This window comes from Musca domestica, unplaced genomic scaffold (assembly GCF_030504385.1).
Source record: "Musca domestica strain aabys unplaced genomic scaffold, Musca_domestica.polishedcontigs.V.1.1 8, whole genome shotgun sequence".
NCBI lineage: Eukaryota > Metazoa > Arthropoda > Insecta > Diptera > Muscidae > Musca > Musca domestica.
In genome coordinates this window covers 17,818,075-17,839,691 of record NW_026712409.1, presented here as the reverse complement: position 1 = coordinate 17,839,691, position 21,617 = coordinate 17,818,075, and the positions used below count along the sequence as shown (strand labels likewise).

At 33.2% G+C, this 21,617-nt stretch overlaps 1 protein-coding gene across 1 annotated transcript in view; it reads right to left on the bottom strand.

Moving 5' to 3' along the window:
• Window positions 1-331: 331 nt before the first annotated feature.
• LOC101887940 (scavenger receptor class B member 1) overlaps window positions 332-21,617 on the bottom strand; it is a 104,681-nt gene continuing 83,395 nt past the window's right edge. Inside the window, exons 4-9 of the mRNA XM_059130831.1 lie at window positions 7,668-7,920; window positions 4,870-5,043; window positions 4,616-4,808; window positions 4,172-4,550; window positions 2,230-2,351; window positions 332-2,158 (exon numbers count right to left, since the gene is read on the bottom strand). Of these exons, the coding sequence (XP_058986814.1) occupies window positions 1,781-2,158; window positions 2,230-2,351; window positions 4,172-4,550; window positions 4,616-4,808; window positions 4,870-5,043; window positions 7,668-7,920 (1,499 nt within the window). The 3' untranslated portion in view covers window positions 332-1,780. The remainder of the gene's footprint in view (window positions 2,159-2,229; window positions 2,352-4,171; window positions 4,551-4,615; window positions 4,809-4,869; window positions 5,044-7,667; window positions 7,921-21,617) is intronic.

The window sequence follows — 21,617 nt, the reverse complement described above, 5'->3', positions numbered from 1 at the left end:
GCCAAACAAATTGAATTTTACAATACAATATTTAGGACTTTTTAGTACGAATACTTTTCGTACCCTTAGTATGCAAATTCTCCATAATGCTAGCCAATATTGTCTCTCTACATTCCATGTGACCCTCAGACAACATTTAGAAGTTTCAGCTATACTTTTGAGTGCTTTTTGTATTTTTGCAGTATGAATTTCAAAAATTAAATCCTCCAACTCAGAATTGAACTTCATGCAAAATTTCGAAGTTCTAGATCTCACTAATCGTTTAACAAAAATATTGTACCATTTTGTACCACTTAGTACTTTTCGTACCCGTAATGCATACAATTTCAAAATTAAAAACGAAAAATAATTTTTCGTATTTTATTTTTTTATTTTACTTTTACAAAATATGCAACTATTACACATTAATGATTTACATTTTTTTATTTATATTTTAACTTAAAATACAGCAAAATAATATTAATAATAAAAATAATTCGTATATTTGTGGTTGTTGTTGTTTTTGTAGAATTTTCTTATTTATTTAACATTACAAAAAAAATATATTTGTGACTCATCTCCACTGCTGGCTGACCTTAAACCTTACGTAGGGAATTATTATTAAAAAGGAGATTAGAAAAATTTTTAAAGGAAATCAAGACACTATGTGGAATTTAAAATTGGGAAATTTAGTAAATGAAGAGAGAGAGAGAGAGCGAGAGAGGGGGAAAAGAAATTAGCGTTGTGACACTTGCTTGTGAGAAATCGATATTTTTTTCATGTCTCTAAGAGTATTACACCGTAGAATATTTTTGAGAGAATTGTTGCTGACTCTTTATTCCAGTAAGAGAGCGAAAATTCAAAAGAGCCATATTTGAAGTTGAGAATTTGTGGCAAATGACAACGGAGAAGTAAAGAGAATTGCTTTGTGAATTTTGCTGGTGAGACTTTATGAGGAACGTGGAATTTATTCCATTTCTCTCTGAGAATTTACTGAGAGTATTACACAAAGTAGGGGGAATATCTGTGAGAGAATTGTTTGTGACATGTTATTTAAAAGCGCAACGTTAACGTAACGCAACCTATGATACGTTTCTTCAACGGACAAATCACAGAACGTTAACTACTGCGGTTTTCAAATTTTATGTTAAGGTTCTGGTAGATGAAAAACAATTTAATATAGAAAAAATGTGAATAACAAACATTGATGAGTACAAAACAAACAATAAGTACAGAGAGTGTAAAAAAAAAACAGTAAAGTAAAACAAAAATCGGAAAAACTATATAAAATTATAGTACATCATTTAAAATAAAACACGTATGTAACTTATTAACTATAAATATGTTTTTTTATATATATATTTAATTATATATATATTTACGACATATGCCACCCACACGAAAAAAAGATATAAGATCACTTTTTTTTATTATTTTTAAAATTAAGTGTTTGACATATTTCTTTGTTCGCTTTTCCTTTTTTTTATGTTATTAAAATATTATTTAAAATTATTATTTATTTTTCTCTTACTAACCCTATAACCCTAAATAATAGTTGATAGATTTGTGAAAAAAAAATTGTGTGTTTTTTGTCGGTCTGCAAAAATGTTTACAAAAAATTAAAAAAAAAAACAGGTATTAAGTACAAAGACCTAACTAGGCTGGTTGGGGAAAAAAATAATGGGAATTTAAACGAAAGCAAAAAAAAAAGAACTGGGAATTTTCTAGGATGTAGGAATGGGAATTTCGTTGCTAGAGGGCGGGGTAAAGGCGGGGACTGGAAATCGCTGGAATCGTTAACCTAATATTTTTGTTTTTGTTCTTTTGTCTTCTTCTTCTGGGCATCCACCTGGGCGGTGGCCAAGTAGTTTGAACCCTCCAAATGCAGGGTACTTTGCCGATGGGATTTACGTATCAAACAAAAGACGGAGATCAACAGCAACAGAGCACCGATGGCAAAGAACACAATCGTTAGGATGACCTGAATCTTTGGCGGCACCGTGGTGGCGAATTTCATCAGATCGGTAATTTCGTCGGGCAAATAGTCAATGCCCTCTTCGAACCAGAGTATGGGGAAGACAATGTCGGGGAAATTGGCAACTTGTTTGATGTCAACCACTTGACTGACGGCCAAGTTGATTTGTACCCGAGCTCGGGCCCTTAAAGTGGTGCCCATGTCCTGCAAAAAAAAAAAAAAAAATAAATAAAAAATCTCTTGAAGAATAATTCAAATTTGTTTGATCAACTCACAGGCTGCACATCAAGGAACAGCTGATGTTTCTCTCTTTCGGGTGGAGAAATACCTTCGACAGCTGTGCGCAAACTATCATCGGCCAAATAGAAGTGGGGGAAACTCAACATAATTGGGGAATCTGAAAATCAATTTTAATAATAATTAATTAAATAATTAATAATTTTAATAATTTTCTACAGGGTGAGATAAAAAACGGCAACAAAGTCAAACGCCATAATTTTTAAATATTTTTAAATTTTATTGAAGGAAAGCAAAAAATGCCGGAAATAGCGTCAAATTTTAGAATAAGTTCAGATTTGTTCGAATTGGTCAACTTTGCCACGAATTATGACCTTCAAACGGCCAATGAAACTGTCACACGCTGCCCGAATGTTGCTCTGCGATATTTTGGCCTATTCCCGGCGAAGCGCTTGCTTGAGGTGATCGACACTTTGGTATTTTTTAGTGCCAATCTTGCTTTTCAAAATACTGCAGACACATTAGTCCATCAGATTGGCATGAGGAGGGAGATTTTGGTGGCCATTGTGCGCTGCAAATGAAACGAGGAACCTCATTTTGTAACCATTCTTGGGTGGCGAGTGCTGAGTGCGATGGTGCTGAGTCCTGTGGGAATGTCCAAGGTCTACGGCTAAAATGCGGTTTGCGTGCCCAAGGCTTTAATACACCCTCCAGAATATTTTCGCGATAATATTCGGCATTTATTCCGATGCCACGATCGATTAATACGAGCAGATAGCGACCATCTGCTGTTATGGCGACTCACACCATCGCCATGGAGGCGCCTCATTTTGTAACCATTTTTGGGTGGCGCGTACTGAGTCCTGTTGTAATGTCCAAGGTCTGCGGCCAAAATATTTTCGTGTCCAAGGCTTTAATACACCCTCCAGAATATTTTCGCGATAATATTCGGCATTTATTCTAATGCCACGGTCGATTAATACGAGCGGAGAGCGACCATCGTCTGGTATGGCGGCCCACACCATCACCGTAGCCAGCTCTTTAGCTCTGGTGGCCAACCGCAGGTGCACATTTTCAGCTGACCTCTTTGGCAAGTAAACACGAGCGGATCATTTTGTTTGTTTACAAACTGCTGGACAACGAATGTCTCATCTCATCGGAGAAAACCAAATTCGGCAATTCACCACTTACCACTCGGCCAAGCGAAGCAAATCTTTAGCTCTTTTGAGTCTATTTTCTATCTTTGCGGTGTAAATTCTTGCACTTTTTGAAATTTTAATGGCTTTACGCCGAGCTCATTTTTCAATATTTGCCGAATGGAATATTGCGATATGTTCAGCTCACAAACCATTTTTCGGCCACTGCGACGTGGGTTTCGATCAAGTCGCTTCTTTACTTTTCGAACCATTTCTGCTGATGTTGCCGTTTTCTTCCGTCCACTTCCTTGACGTCGGGCTACGCTACCAGGCTACCACGGTAACGAGGGATGGGCGATGGTACGAGAGACAAAAGATTTATTCACATTTAAATGCTGAAATGCTCTAACGATAGCCACTTGTGGTTTTCCAGCCAAATATAAAGAAATCACACTATCACGCTTGAATTCTGGAGGCCATCGCGATTAACTTTTTTTTTGGAAAATTATCTTACTGTAATAATTTTAACAGCTGTCGAACAAGTGGCTTAGAAGTGACAGCAGTCTGAAGTTGGTTGCAGTTTTTTCATCTCACCCTGTATGTACCAAAATGTTCGAAATGTACTAAATGGTAAAGGGTACTAAATTTGATATGTGAGAAGGCAATTAGCTGGAAATCTGAACTTTTTTAGGGTTACTTTTTGAGGTGTATTTCATATATGGATGTAGATATGGAAAAAATGTACCAAAACTGTACGAAAAAGTACTAAATTGTACTAAATTTCGATGAGCCTCTAATAAATATCCTAGAAAAATACCCTTTAAAAATTATTTCGAATTCTTACCATATTGACACAGGGAAACATTGAACAATCCATTGGGCGAACACGATGGCTGGCCAGCTGGGCAGAAACACATATTATCGGGATTCGAGTTGACATCGGCAAAGACATTGGTGGGCGGTGAGAAACGATAACCCTTGACATCACCCTTGGTCACCACCTCCTTTTCGAAGACCAATGGCATCAGGCGACACAGATCCTTGTCATAAATGTGCAAAACACGATCCTCTGTGATGTGGGGTGGGAAAATAGAACCATCGGTACCATTCAGGACATTACATTCATCGGTCAGCCAATGTTGCAGATGGGAGCGGCCATTGTATTTGTCGATAATACCAAATTTGGTGATGTCATCGACGCCAGAGAAAATGGTGACACGATCCTGAAAATTTTAAAAACAAATTTAATATTTCAGGAATTTCCAAGGATTTTTTCTTTAAGACTCACCGCTGAGGTACCATTTTTGCCGTACATCAAACCAAACTCTTCATAGGGCAGTTTTTGTTCCTTGGGCACCACATCCTTGGCCAGTTTTAGGAGGGGATCTTCATAACCCCACAGCAATTGGCCCACAGACACCTGGACAAAGGGTTTGATTTTCAAAATATCCATAATACTGGCCATGGCTAGACGTAGAAATCTGAAAACGATTTTGAGAAAATTAAAATTTGGAATATAATTTTTATTTTCGAAAATATTACCTGGCCGCATGTTTACTCTGTGAGGTGGCACTCAACATGGGAATATTGGGCACAATGACCACATCATCATCCGAGCCCACAGACAATTCTTCACGGAAGACATAGATTTTCTTGAGACTATAGGTGAGGGTACCGTTATCGTTTTGCACAATGTTCACCTTTTCCCAGGATTCACTGGAAAATGAAAAGAAAATGAAAAAGATTTCAAAATTTTACAAAAATTGTCAAAGAACTAGGAGAAATTATTCAAAAAAATTACAAAATATTTTCCAAAAATTATCATTTCAAATTTTTTTTTTCAAACATTTAATTTTTTTTTTTAAATTTTAATTTTTTTCAAAATTTCATATTTTGCATTCGTCGTTCTGTACATGAAAGATATTTCAAAATTGTGAAAGAACGAGAAGAAATTATTTCCAAAAAAATACTTTAAAAACATTTTCCAAAATTGTAAATTCAATATTGAAAAAAAACTAAAAAACTTTTTCAAAATATTTTTTTTTATTAATTTTAAATTTTTTCAAAACTTTAATTTTTTTGTTGTTTTAATTTTTTCCAAAACTTAAATTTTTTCAAAATATTATTATTTCCCAAAAAATATAATTGTTTTTTTATTCAAAATATTATTTATTCTTTCAAAATTTTAATTTGCTTCACAATTTTAATTTTCTCAATATTTTTACTTTGCACGAAATTTAACTTTTTTTTTTAAATTTTAGTTTTTTTCCTTTTTTATATAACTTGTTTTTTTAGTTTTAAGAACTTTGATATTTATAAATAACTACTTTTTTAATTTTTCTTAAGATTTTAATATTTTTCAAACTTTTAATTTTTTTATAATGTTAATTGTTTTTCAAATTTTATTTTTTTATTTATTTCTAAATTTTAAATTTTTCTATTTTTTTTTTCTACTTTTATACCCTCCACCATAGTATGGTGGATGTATTGAGTTTGTCTTTCCGTTTGTAACACGTCGAAATATACATTTTAGACCCCACATATATTCTTGATCAGCATAAAATTCTATGTCGATTTAGCGATGTCCGTCCGTTTGTCCGCCCGTCCGTCTGTCTGTGTCTGCGGAATTGTTTCAAAATTGGTATTTGAAGTTCGTAATGGATACTACAGCCTAAGACAAAAAATTGTCTGTGTAGGTCCACGTCTTCGCATAGCCCTCATATAGCGGTACCTCCCCATATTCGGTATTTTGATGATCTTAGCGACATTATTCACCGGATTTGTTTCAAATTTGGTATTTGAAGTTCGAAATGAATACTACAGCCTATGACACAAATTACTTATGCAGAACCACGTCTTCGTATAGCCACCCATATTTGAGTGTTATTTTCTGACGGTTTTTTTTTTGAATTTTTTCAAGTTTCTTCCAAATGGTGGAGGGTATAAAAAAATTCTAATTTTAGTTTTTTCGAAATTTTAATTTTTTTAAAATTTCGTTTTTTTAATTTAATTTTTTTCAAAATTCTGATATTTTCCTAAAATTTTATTATTTTAATAAAATTTTAATATTTTAGTAAAATTTTATAAATTTCCTAAACTTTAATTTTCTCCAAAATTTTATTTATTTTAATATATTTATTTTTTTTCAAAAACTTTAATTTATTTCAAAATATTATTTTTTTTTTTAATTTTTTTTTTCAAAACTTTTATTTATTTCATAATATTATTTTTTTTTTAGTTTTATTTTTTTTTTTAAATTTTAATTTATTTCAAAATATTAAATTTGATTGTTTTTCAAAAATTTTATTTATTTCAAAATATTAACTTTTTTAAAAATTATTTTTTTTTAATTTAATTTAATTTTTTATTTTATTTAAATTTATTTTTTTTTTAATTTAAATTTATTATTAAATTAAATAGCTTTAAAATGTATACATTTTATTTTATATACACTAATTTTAATATAGTTTTAAAAATATCCCACCAAAGCATTTTTGTGTTACTCACGTGTGTTAAAATTTTAATTTTTTTCCGAATTTCAAATTTATTTTAAAATTCCATTTTTTTTCAAATTCTTATTTTTTCGAAAATTTAATTTTTTTTGTTGTTGCAAAATGGTCTGGCTTAATCCCTTTATTGTTATTTTTATAAAAACAACGTTTGTTCATTGGTGGAGAACGATTAATTTTTTTTTTTTGAAATTCTAATTTTTTTTCCAATTTCTAATTTATTTTAAAAATTCAATTTTTTTTGAATTCTTATTTTTTCAAAAATTTAATTTTTTGTTGTTGCAAAATGGTCAGGCTTAATCCCTTTATTGTTGTTTTTATAAAAACAACGTTTGTTTATTAGTGGAGAACGATTAATTTTTTCGAATTTTTAATTTTTCTCAAAATTTTAATTTTACTCGAAATTTTAATTTTTTTCCAAATTTTAATTTTTTTAATTTTATTTTTTTTTTTAAATTTTAATTTTATTTTGTTATTGCTTTTTATTTTTATAAAAAAAACAACAATAATAAAGCCTGACCATTTTGCAACAACAAAATACGACAAACAATCCAACACTGTTCTATTGTAATTTTATTTTTTTTAATTTTTTAATGTTTTCCAATTCTTACTTTTTTTAAATTTTAATTTTTTTTCAAAATTTTATTTTTTTTTTCAAAATTATATTTTTTTTAAAATTTAATTTTGTTTTAAATTTATTTTTTTAATTTAATTTTTTTCGTTTAATTGTTTTTTTTTTTTTAATTATTAGGCTTGAAAATGTATAAAAACAACAATAATTTCAAAATAGTTTTAAAATTATGCCATCAAAAGCATTTTTGTGTTACTCACGTGTAGACATAGGGTCCCACTTCATCCACAATGGGCTTGGAGCCATTGCTCAGGAATTCATTGGCATTGGTGACATTGTAAACGTAGACGGAAATCTTTGGCTCCACTGGAGGCTTGGCCCACCAGCCATAGGTTTGGCCACCCGGCCGCAGGGCCACCTGGTAATTTATGACCGTATTAATTAAGGCATAAAACTGACAGGCCACCAGGATGCCCAAGATCAGCAGTATGACCGAGACACCGATTGTGCACCCTGGATGGAGATGAAGAAGAGAAAAACAAAGAAAACAAAAGGGAAATTAATCACACACATCAACAACAATAACAACAACAATTTAATTAGTAAAAATATATTTTAAATTAAATAAGGAAATAAAACATGATGTCTAGTAGCATCAGCATCCTTTGTGTTGAGCAAGTGGGGAGATTAAGATATTCCTCTCTTCCCCCCTCTCCCTCCCAACCACTTTCCATGTGAGACATTTTATTTATAAGTTGCTAATAAGTCATGTTACAAAACGCCACAATTACTGTCGCATGCAAGTGTTTTTGTTGCTGCTGCTGCATTTAATTTACTCAGCCAGAAAGAATAATTAATAATTCTATGACGAGCAATTAAATGATTTGTGTGGCGTTTTGTTTAACTGACTGCCGCCAGTCCTTATTATTATTTTCCCGTACTCTTTTTTTTTTTTTTGCTTTATGCTGGCGTCTATTTACGAGGCTAGTTAAATAATTAACGTAAATAGTTTCCCAGTAGCTAAATGTTAATTACACATCGCAGTGATTACTTAACTAATTTATTGTAATTATCGATGCCGTTTTAAATGTTGTTTTTTTTATTTTTAATTTCAAAATCACTTTCAATACGATTTTGTAAAATTAGATCAATGGCAGGGTTGGCTAGATGATAGATATTTAGTTTAGATAATTGATTCGAGAAGGTTTAATTTGAAATAAAATTATATAATTATGGAAAAGTACAGAATATGAAAATTCAGAGATTTGCATTGAAGCTCAAGGTACTAAAAAGTACGGAATAGATGTGATTTTATGGAAAAACCTACAATTAAAATTTCTAAATTGGATCTGTATTGGTATTGAGTACTAGAAGAACAATTGGATATAGAATTCAGAAATGTAGGTTTATGAAAAAAATCGTACATTTTTAGTACCAAAAAGTTACTAAAATTATAAAATGAAGAAAGGACACTCGATCCCTCCATTTTTTCATTTAATACTTTTCGAAACGTTTTATGGAAAATGTGATAAGTGGGGATAGTACGGACATGGCCACAAGTGGCCATCGTTAGAGCACTCCAGCATTTAAATGTAATAGCTTAGAGGGACCTCTAAAAATTCTTTAAAAAATCCACGCAGTAAAAGCTTAGAGGGACCTCTAAAAATTCTTTAAAAAATCCATGCAGTAATAGCTTAGAGGGACCTCTAAAAATTCTTTAAAAAGTCCACGCAGTAATGGCTTAGAGGGACCTCTAAAAATTCTTTAAAAAATCCATGCAGTAATAGCTTAGAGGGACCTTTAAAAATTCTTTAAAAAATCCACGCAGTAATAGCTTAGAAGGACCTCTAAAAATTCTTTAAAAAATCCACGCAGTAATAGCTTAGAGGGACCTCTAAAAATTCTTTAAAAAATCCACGCAGTAATAGCTTAGAGGGACCTCTAAAAATTCTTTAAAAAATCCATGCAGTAATAGCTTAGAGGGACCTTTAAAAATTCTTTAAAAAATCCACGCAGTAATAGCTTAGAAGGACCTCTAAAAATTCTTTAAAAAATCCACGCAGTAATAGCTTAGAGGGACCTCTAAAAATTCTTTAAAAAATCCACGCAGTAATAGCTTAGAGGGACCTCTAAAAATTCTTTAAAAAATCCACGCAGTAATTGCTTAGAGGGACCTCTAAAAATTCTTTAAAAAATCCACGCAGTAATAGCTTAGAGGGACCTCTAAAAATTCTTTAAAAAATCCACGCAGTAATAGCTTAGAGGGACCTCTAAAAATTCTTTAAAAAATCCACGCAGTAATAGCTTAGAGGGACCTCTAAAAATTCTTTAAAATATCCACGCAGTAATAGCTTAGAGGGACCTCTAAAAATTCTTTAAAAAATCCACGCAGTAATAGCTTAGAGGGACCTCTAAAAATTCTTTAAAAAATCCACGCATTAATAGCTTAGAGGGACCTCTAAAAGTTCTTTAAAAAATCCACGCAGTAATAGCTTAGAGGGATCTCTAAAAATTCTTTAAAAAATCCACGCAGTAATAGCTTAGAGGGACCTCTAAAAATTCTTTAAAAAATCCACGCAGTAATAGCTTAGAGGGACCTCTAAAAATTCTTTAAAAAATCCACGCAGTAATAGCTTAGAGGGACCTCTAAAAATTCTTTAAAAAATCCACGCAGTAATAGCTTAGAGGGACCTCTAAAAATTCTTTAAAAAATCCACGCAGTAATAGCTTAGAGGGACCTCTAAAAATTCTTTAAAAAATCCACGCAGTAATAGCTTAGAGGGACCTCTAAAAATTCTTTAAAAAATCCACGCAGTAATAGCTTAGAGGGACCTCTAAAAATTCTTTAAAAAATCCACGCAGTAATAGCTTAGAGGGACCACTAAAAATTCTTTAAAAAATCCACGCAGTAATAGCTTAGAGGGACCTCTAAAAATTCTTTAAAAAATCCACGCAGTAATAGCTTAGAGGGACCACTAAAAATTCTTTAAAAAATCCACGCAGTAATAGCTTAGAGGGACCTCTAAAAATTCTTTAAAAAATCCACGCAGTAATAGCTTAGAGGGACCACTAAAAATTCTTTAAAAAATCCACGCAGTAATAGCTTAGAGGGACCTCTAAAAATTCTTTAAAAAATCCACGCAGTAATAGCTTAGAGGGACCTCTAAAAATTCTTTAAAAATCCACTCAGTAGTGGCTTTTGGGGACCTCTAAAAATTCTTTAAAAAATCCACGCAGTAGTGGCTTCAAGGGATCTCTAAAATTTTTTTTAAAAAATCCACGCAGTAATAGCTTAGAGGGACCTCTAAAAATTCTTTAATAAATCCACGCAGTAATAGCTTAGAGGGACCTCTAAAAATTCTTTAAAAAATCCACGCAGTAGTTGCAGTAAAAATTTTTTAAAAAATCCACACAGTAGTGGCTTCAAAGGGCCTCTAATTTTTTTTTAAAAAATCAACACAGTAATAGCTTAGAGGGACCTCTAAAAATTCTTTAAAAAATCCACGCAGTAATAGCTTAGAGGGACCTCTAAAAATTCTTTAAAAAATCCACGCAGTAATAGCTTAGAGGGACCTCTAAAAATTCCTTAAAAAATCCACGCAGTAGTGGCTTTTGGGGACCTCTAAAAATTCTTTAAAAAATCCACGCAGTAATAGCTTAGATGGACCTCTAAAAATTCTTTAAAAAATCCACGCAGTATAGCTTAGAGGGACCTCTAAAAATTCTTTAAAAAAAAACACGCAGTAGTGGGGATCTCTAAAATTTTTTTTTAAAAAATCCACGCAGTAGTGGCTTCAAGGGTTCTCTAAAAATTCTTTAAAAAATCCACGCAGTAATAGCTTAGAGGGATCTCTAAAATTTTTTTAAAAAATCCACGCAGTAGTGGCTTCAAGGGATCTCTAAAAATTCTTTAAAAAATCCACGCAGTAGTGGCTTCAAGGGATCTCTAAAATTTTTTTAAAAAATCCACGCAGTAATAGCTTAGAGGGACCTCTAAAAATTCTTTAAAAAATCCACGCAGTAATAGCTTAGAGAGACCTCTGAAAATTCTTTTAAAAATCCACGCAGTAATAGCTTAGCGGGACCTCTAAAAATTCTTTAAAAAATCCACGCAGTAATAGCTTAGCGGGACCTCTAAAAATTCTTTAAAAAATCCACGCAGTAATAGCTTAGAGGGACCTCTAAAAATTCTTTAAAAAATCCACGCAGTAATGGCTTAGAGGGACCTCTAAAAATTCTTTAAAAAATCCACGCAGTAGTGGCTTTTGGGGACCTCTAAAAATTCTTTAAAAAATCCACGCAGTAATAGCTTAGAGGGACCTCTAAAAATTCTTTAAAAAATCCACGCAGTAATAGCTTAGAGGGACCTCTAAAAATTCTTTAAAAAATCCACGCAGTAATAGCTTAGAGGGACCTCTAAAAATTCTTTAAAAAATCCACGCAGTAATAGCTTAGAGGGACTTCTAAAAATTCTTTAAAAAATCCACGCAGTAATAGCTTAGAGGGACCTCTAAAAATTCTTAAAAAAAATCCACGCAGTCGTTGTTTAAAAAATCCACAAAATATTTGATTAAAGGGAGCTTTCAAAATTTTTCATAAAATCCACGCAGTGTTTATTTAAAGGGACCTTTCAAAATTCTTCATAAAATCCACACAGCTTAAGGTGGAGGATATGAAATGTTCGGCCCGACCGAACTTAATGTTCATTCACTTTTTTTTTTTGTGTTAAATGTAGCCCCACTAAGTATTTATGTAGGTGTAAGGTATCATAAAGGTTACCCCGCTCGTGTTTTATCCTTTCTTTAATATCATAATCACTGTGTTCTCCCTCAATATTTTAATGTTCCCCAGTGTAATTGTCAACTTGAGTCCATTGCTCCACGAAATGGCATTTTCTGCATGAGAAAATAATTCATGCCAATTTTTTTTTTTTTTTTTTTTGCTTCGATTCGCCATTTCAAACAGGAAGGAAAATATTACCAACAGCCACATTGATATATAATTAAGAGTAATTACAATTGCGACTCTCTGTGGCAACTGGAAATAACAAATAACATGGAGTTGCAACGATCGGAAATGAATAAGAAACATTTATGAAAAAATAAATAAATAAATGAAAATTATTATTTTTTCTACACAATTTTCAAATGGTGGGAATAAGTTTAAAATTAAAATCAATTACAAGATCAGGTTTAGTTCCCAGGGAACTGCTGGGTTAATTCAAGACAGAAAATAAATCAAATCTATCAAAGGGTATTTAACCAATTATGATTTATTTAAGAATATGGATTTTTTGTAGTAATTATTTTGGGCATAAAAATTATATGTTTTTTTTTAAATTTTAGATAATTAAAAAAAAAGTAAAAAAAAATTATGGCGCTTATTATTGCCATCATAAATTTTTTCTGTTTTGTTTTTTTTTAAATTACCAATAAAAAAAATATTGGATATTGCCATTGAAACAGGAATTCTCAGCAAAAATTAAATACCTATTTCTAAACCCCATCAATTTCAAATGCAAATTGCATAGAACAATCAGGCTAATTTTACTACCACATTAAGATTGTGGATTTAATTGCGTCAGAACTGGTCATAAAAATAACAAAACAAAAAATAGATGCGATTATAAAAATACACGAACTAATTAAAAAAAAAAAAAAAACTACTAACATCTGGACACGTGTTTCGTAATAAAAACGTAAATAAACAAGTAAAAAAGCTGTAAGTTCGGCAGGGCCGAACTTTTAATACCCACCACCATTTGGAACAAATTTGGCAATTCTCAAAAACAATAAAATCCGTTAAAACTTCTGTTAAAATCTTAAAAATACCGAATGTAGCTTTTATATTAGGGTCTATACGATGACATGAACCTGCGTAGGTAACATTCGTAATAAGCCATTACAATATTCAAATGCGAAACTTAAAAAAAAAATTCGGTTATAATGTCGATAATATCAAAATACCGAATATCGGGAGTTACCGTTATATGGGGAAGGGTGGACCTGCACAGACAATTTTTTCTCGTAGGCTGTAGTATCCATTTCGAACTTCAAATTTCAAATTTGAAAAAATTCTGGTGAAAAATGTCCCTAACATCATTAAAATGCCGAATATCGGGAGTTACCGTTATATGGGGGCTTTACGAAGAGGTGGACCTGCACAGACAATTTTCGGTCTAAGGCTGTAGCATCCATAACGAGTTTTAAATACCAAATTTGAAACAATTTCGGTGAATAAATTCGCTAAAATCATCAAAATACCGAATATCGGGAGGTACAGTTTTATGGAGGCAATACCAAAAAGTCCGTTCGGAAGCCAGAGTGATTTCGGACAGACGGACAGACGGACAGGCGGGTAGACCGACGGACATCGCTAAATCGACATAGAATTTTATGCTGATCAAGAATATATATACTTTGTGGGGTCTAAAATTTGTATTTCGAGGTGATATAAACGGAATGGCAAACTTATAATACCCTCCATAATATGGTGGAGGGTATAAAAAGTTACAAAGTATCAGTCGGTTTTGCCGACAGATGTATACATTTAGCCAATGTTCGATTATTTAAATATATTTTGACTTCTGTAATGAATATTTAAATTGTTGACCCTCTATAGAGTAGGTTCTGAAGGAAGGGGTCAATAATATCCATTTCGTATCGGACCCAAATAAATATGTTATAAATATCGGGGCGTGCCAGGTTTGATCTACATCGACGACTTCCTTCACCCCTATATGAGATATGTAATAATTTTTGGAAAATCTCAAAATGTGCTTGAGGTACGATATATATAGTCGACCGAAGTATTGCATTTTCATACTTCATCTAATACAGATAAAAATATTGATATGGGCAAAATAACAAGAAAATCGAACATTTATATCCAATTTTAGGCGAATTCATAAATTCCGACAATTTCCGTTTTTAACTCAGATTTATGGTTGAGACAAATATTTAGATGTAGCAGATTGTAAGGAATTCGCTGACTTCTTTCGCAAGTTGTGACAGATACAAATTTTCAAAATTATGACCCATTGTTGGTGAGGTACCAGAAGGAGTGGAACGATATATCCCATCTTCACACCAAACATTGGGTTAATAAAAATATGGTGATGTGTGTAACTTGAAGTGAACCGGATGCTTATTTAGGATTTAATGATGGTTTTGGTTATTCAAAATTTAGACCTTATGTAGGGGAGGTACCAGAAGGAGTGAGCCGATCTCTACCATCTTTAAAACAAATCTTGAGCTTATGGAAACATTGAGATGTGCCAAGTCTAACTGGAATCGGTTATTAATTTCACGTTTTATGATGCCCCTGGTTATTCAAAATTTTAACCCTTTGTGGGGGAGAGGCCAGAAGGAGTGGACCGATACATCCCATCCTCACTACAGATTTTGTGTTAGTAGAAATAATGTGATGTGTGAAATATGAAGAGAATAGGATACTTATTTTCAATTTTATGATCGTTTTGGTTATTTAAAAGTTTGACCCTTTGTGGGGGAGGTACCTGAAGGAATGGTCCGATCTCTACCATCTTTATAACAGATCCTGTGTTGATAGAAATATTGAGATGTGCCAAGTCTGAATGGAATCGGATTTTAATTTCGCGTTTTTGAGCTTCATGGATATTCAAAACTTTGATCCTTTGTGGGGGAGGTACCAGAAGGAGTGGACCGATACATCACATCTTCACATCAAACATTGGGTTAATAAAAATATGGTGATGTGTGTAACTTGAAGAAAACCGGATGTTTATCTCGGATTTTATAATCATTTTGGGTATTCAAAATTTTTGAGCCTCTGTGGGGGGAGGTAGCAGAAGGAGTGGGCCGATATATTCCATCTTCACACCAAACTTTTGGTTAATAAAAATATGGTGATGTGTGTAATTTGAAGAAATCGGACACTAACATTACATTTCATAAGAATTATAATTATTAAATATTTTGACACTTAGGTAGGTACTTGATGGAGTGGAACGATATTGGTAATTTCCGCAGCAAACCTAGCTCTGATGAAAATATTAAGATTTGCAAAGTTGAGCAAAATCGGTTTATCGTTTCTTTTTCTGTGCACAAAATATTTTCTTTGAAAATGTTGACCTTTAGTGGGGGAGGTACCAGAAGGAGTGAACCGATATTACCCATCTCCGAACTCGATCTAAGTTTGATAATAATATTTGTATGTGCTAATTTTGGAACAAATCGGATACTCCCTTCGAGAGTAATCGTGCACCCCAGCCAGTCAGCCTGTCAGACGGACGGACATCGCTAGATCGACTACAAATGTCCTGAAACTGAATTGGTCCAAAGAGAGCTAGGGTATGAAACCGTTATTTTGATAAGGAACGTTTTGTGCCTCTGTAGCCATATATCTGAGGGTGTAAAGCAGGGAAGCTAATATGACACGTTTTATATTGAGGGAATTTTTTAAAATTATCTAACACACTTAAAAGAAGATGTTCTATGTGCAGGTCATCTACAATTAAACGCCTCATTAGAGTTTTTCAGTAATCAAAACTATAAAAGGTCATGGGAGTTCTTTGGTATATTTAAACCCCATCAGAAATTTTCTTTTTTTTCCTCAAGAGTACATCTTTCAATTTCAATCTCAATTCCCTTTCATAACTGCAACCAAAAAAATCTATTAACCCCAATTCCTTCACAGCAAATCTAGTCCACAACCTTGTCAATGAATTTGAATTTTTTCAAAACGCAAAAAAGTTCATTTGTTCATTTCATCTCCCTCTCTATGTTTGCGTTTTTATTTTTTTAATCAAATAAATTTACGCTGCTAATTAGCAAATTGATTATTTGCATTTATTAATTTCAAGATTGCATTTTTTCGATCTCCTCCATCGCCTCCACCCTACGCCTCTTATTGACTCGTTCACCATCTTCAGAAATGCTACTTAAAATGCAAAAATTCAATTTGCATTTGTTTTAAGATCAAGGCAGATATATTTATTTATACTCGAGTTTTTTTTTTTTTTGTTTTTTGAATAATTAATCTGACTCGAACGCAGTGTTACAAACGACAACAACAATATCAATATAAATAGTGTGAAAAATTAAATCAAATAATAGAAAGTAAACCATAATAAAATGTGAGTGGCAAGTGCAGTGAGAAGAATGTCACCGAGGTGGTGATGGCTGAGAACTACAACTGTCATCTCTAAACCAAGAGACAATTTTTTTAGGAGATAAGGAAAATTTGAATATTTCATGTCTTACACGGATGGTGGGTAAACTTATCCACGTTGTTTGGAAAAGTTGCCCGGAAAGGTAGACAAAACTAAATTATTTAAAAGAAAATAAAAAATGTATCCCTTTTGCTGTTTAGAAATATCAACGTGCGTGGAAAAAATATGCCCAGTAGTGGATAAAATTATACACAATGGTGGATAACGTTATCCACATTGGTGGATAAAATCATCCACATTGGTGGATAAAATTATACACATTGACGGATAAAATTATCCACAGTGTTGGATAAAATTATTCACTGCGGTCTAGAAAATTATCCACATAGGTGGATAAAAGTATGAACAGTAGCGGATAAAATTATCCACAATGGTGAATAAAATTATCCACATTGGTGGATAAAATTATCCAATGCGGTGTATAAAATTATCCACATAGGTTGATATAAGTATGCACAATAGCGGATAAAATTATCCACAATGGTGGATAAAGTTATCCACATTGATGGATAAAATTATCCACATTGATGATAAAATTATCCACATTGGTAGATAAACTTATCCAGTGTCTTGGATAAAATTATCCAGAATGGTAGATAAAATTATCCACAGTGGTGGATAAAATTATCCACATTTGTGCATAAAATAATCCACAGTGGTGAATAAAAATATCCACAAGGGTGGATAAAGTTATCCACAATGGTGGATAAAATTATCAATATTGACGGATAAAATTATCCTCAAAGGTGGATAAAATTTTCCACATTGATGGATAAAATTATCCACATAGGTGGATAAACTTATCCACAGAGGTGGATAAAATCATCCACAGTGGTGAATAAAATTATCCACATAGGTGGATAAAAGTATGCACAGTAGCGGATAAAATTATCCACAATGGTGGATTAAATTATCCACGCTGGTGGATAAAATTATCCACATTGGTGGATAAGGTTATCCACAGTGGTGGGTAAAATTATCCACATTTGTGCAAAAAATTATCCACATTTGTGAATAATATTATCCACTGCGGTGGTTAAAATTATCAACATTGGTGGATAAAATTATCAACATTGATGGATAAAATTATCCACAAAGGTGGATAAAATTATCCACAGCTGGGGATAAAATTATCCACAGAGGTGGATAAAATTATCCACAGTGGTGGAAAAAACTATCCACATTGGTGGATAAAATTTTATCCACTGTGGTGGATAAAATTATCCACATTGACGGATAAAATTATCCACAGTGGTGGATCAAATTATCCACATTGATGTATAAAAATTCTACCTTCGTGGATAAAATTATAAATGTAAATTATCCACAATGGTGGAAAATCTACACAGGTGGAAAAAATTATCCACAGTGTTGGATAAAGTTACCCACATTTGTAGATAAACTTATCCAAATTGGTGGATAAAATTATCCATTAGTGGATAAAGTCATCCTCTTTTTTGGACAAAGTTATCCGCATAGGTGGATAAAAAGGTGGATAAATTTATCCTCTGTGTTAGATAAAATTATCCACTGTGGTGGATAAAATTATCCACTGTGGTGGATAAAATTATCCACCGTGGTGGATAAAATTGTGCACTGTGGTGGATAAATTTATCCACAGTACTGGATAAAATTATCCACAATGGTGGATAAAGTTATCCACAGTGGTGGATAAAATCATCCATAATGGTAGATTAAGTTATCCACGGTGGTGGATAAAGTTATCAAAAGTGGTGGATAAAATTATCCACTTTAGTGGAGAAAAGTATCAACATAAGTGGATAAAGTCATCCTCTTTTTTGGACAATATTATCCGCCGCTTTGGAAAAAAATATCCGCATTGGTGGATAAAATTATCAAGTTATCCATATAGATGGATAAAATTATCCACATTGGTGGATAACATTATCCACATTGACGGATAAAATTATCCGTAGTCTTGGATAAATTTATTCACATTGGTGGATAATATTCCGAATGTTTTGATATATTGTTGTTTTTTTTTTTTTTTTAATTTCCCATAAATTTCATTCGAGTCTGTGGCATTTTCCCCGTATCGCCATCTGTTTTAATTGCCATGCCTGTCCGTCTGAGCCATTTATTATCGCCATTTGCCGTTCATCAGGAAGTTCATTGCTAAAACAATCCTCCTTAATGTCATTATTTTTTTGCTAATTTAATTATTTTATGACTTATTTATATTTCTTTTATTTGTTTTGTTTTTTTAGCCATCCCCCTATCAATCTATGCGGGAACGCATGTAATTTTATGATCTTAAGTTGTCATGTCTTGTGTTGACAGTGGTCAGGCCGCAAGGCGAGAGAATAAAACTCTCGAAGTTCGCACATACACACACACATTTTATTGGATTTCATGTCACACAAAACACGCAGTTACACTAGTCACACCGTCGTCAGCATGGCAGGCGCATTGCAAAACAAGTGAAAACACTTCATTTCACTGCATTCGCATGGCATCACTGCCTGCCTATCTCTCTCTCTCTCCTCCCCCGCTCACTGGCCGGCAATGCACATTTTTCCCATTAAAAGCGAGAGAAGAAATAAAAAATGAAATGGTAAGCGGCCAACTGGCTGAGTTGCATATAAATCATCTTTAATTAAAAGTAAAGCAAGAGGCCTCAAAACCCGGCACTGCATTGGCAGTTTATTTGCCAAGATGCTAAGGCTCATGATGATTGCCGTCATCAGCATCATCATCATCGTAATTCTAGAAAATTATTAGCAGCCATGATGATCAATTCCTTGGGCTAATGTCACCAATAAATGATTTCCAAGATAGATTTGGTTGCCTGGAACCCCTAGATTGTGGTACCAGGAAAAATCATCACTTTCATGACATGTCTCTAATTTATGCGAAACATTTTCTTCTTCATGTTGTTGTTGTTGCATTTTTTCTCACTTGCCCAGCCATGTGAGTTTTCCCCCAACTGGGCAATTGAATGACTCATATTTTGTTGTGGTGCACGACGACGACCACTGCTCACATTTGTTGTGTTTTTTTTTTTCAACTGCATTCTGCCGGGTTTAAAGGTCGCCTTTCTATTCTGTTGTTGCTGTTGCTATTGTGCAGTTCTACGAAGTAGGTTTTTTTCGTATCCACCGTTTTTTTTTTTTTTTTTTCAATTTTAATTTAATCCATAAATTATTTGTTGGCGAGCAACAAAAACAATTCACATGCAGCGCGTCATTGTTCCCTTTACAAAAAACTAACAGTTTTCTGATAGATGTGGAGGGGTAGGTTGGGGAGGGAGGTTAGTCTTTAGAAAAATTCTAGCATATATCTCTAATTTGTATGCCGTTTCTAAATCAGTTACTTTTGTTTAGAGGAGGGAAAAAAGTGTAATTTTGAAACAATTACTCAAACGAGTAATGTCCGCTGTCAACTGGATTGTGAGGAAGTCGATGGCGATGACTGTAATAGCCTCAGCGATAACATCGATCACCTAATGATTTATACTTAAAGGTATGATCAGGTTTGGCTGGCATATGACATACCCTACACATTGGAATCTTGAAAAGGTTTTTTTATTCAAAATAAAAAAAAAACAATTAAAAAAGCTGTAGGTTCGGCCGGACCGAACTTTGAATACCCTCCACTATTTGATACAAATTTTGCAATTTTCAAAAAAGGAAAATCCTTAAAAAATCTGTTAAAATCTTAAAAATACCGAATGTAGCCGTATATTAGGGTCAATACGACAACGTGGACCTGCATACGCCTGCACAGACGATTTTCTGTCACAGGCTGTAATATCCATTACGAACTTCAAATGCGAAATTTGAAACAATTCCGGTAAATAATGTCGCTAAAATCATTAAAATACCGAATATTAGGCGGGAACCGTTATATGGGGGCTATACGAAGACGTGGACCAGACACAGACAATTTTCTGTCTTAGTATCCATTACGAACTTCAAATGCGAAATTTGAAACAATTTCGAAGAATAATGTCGCTTAAATAATCAAAATACCGAATATCGGGAGGTACCGTTATATGGGGGCTATACGAAGACGTGGACCAGACACAGACAATTTTCTGCCACAGGCTGTAGTATCCATTACGAACTTCAAATACGAAATTTGAAACAATTTCGGTGAATAATGCCGCTAAAATCATCAAAATACCGAATATCGGGAGGTACCATTATATGGGGGCTATACGAAGACCCGCACAAACAATTTTCTGTCTTAGGCTGTAGTATCCATTACGAACTTCAAATCCCAAATTTGAAATAGTTCCGGTAAATAACGTCGATAAAATCATCAAAATACCGAATATCAGGGGGGAAACCGTTATATGGGGGCTATACGAAGACGTGGATCTACACGGAAAAATTTCTGTCACAGGCTGTAGTATCCATTACGAACTTCAAATGCAAAATTTGAAACAATTCCGGTGAATAATGTCGCTTAAATCATCAAAATACCGAATATCGGGAGGTACCGTTATATGGGGACTATACGAAGACGTGGGCCTGCACAGATAATTTTCTGTCTTAGGCTGTAGTATCCATTACGAACTTCAAATACCAAATTTGAAACTATTCCGGTGAATAATGTCGCTTAAATCATCAAAATACCGAATATCATGAGGCTCCGTTATATGGGGGCTATACCAAAACGTGGACCTACGTGGCCCATTTTCCATACCAAAAGTCCTGCAGACATAACATACATTTGAGCAAAATTTTATAGATCTACTTCAATTCGTTCGGAAGCTAGAATGATTTCCACGAACGGATAGACGGACAGACGGACGGTTTTGCACACAGATGTATACCCTCAGCCAATGTTCGATTATGTTCTTTATAATGGGATATGCGAAATATAAAGAGAACCGGACGCTTATTTTGGATTTTTAAAATTATTTTGGCTATTAAAAATGTTGACCTTTTGTGGGGGAGGTAACTGAAGGAATGACCCGATCTCTACCATATTTATAACAGATCTTGTGGTAATGGAAATATTCAAATGTGTC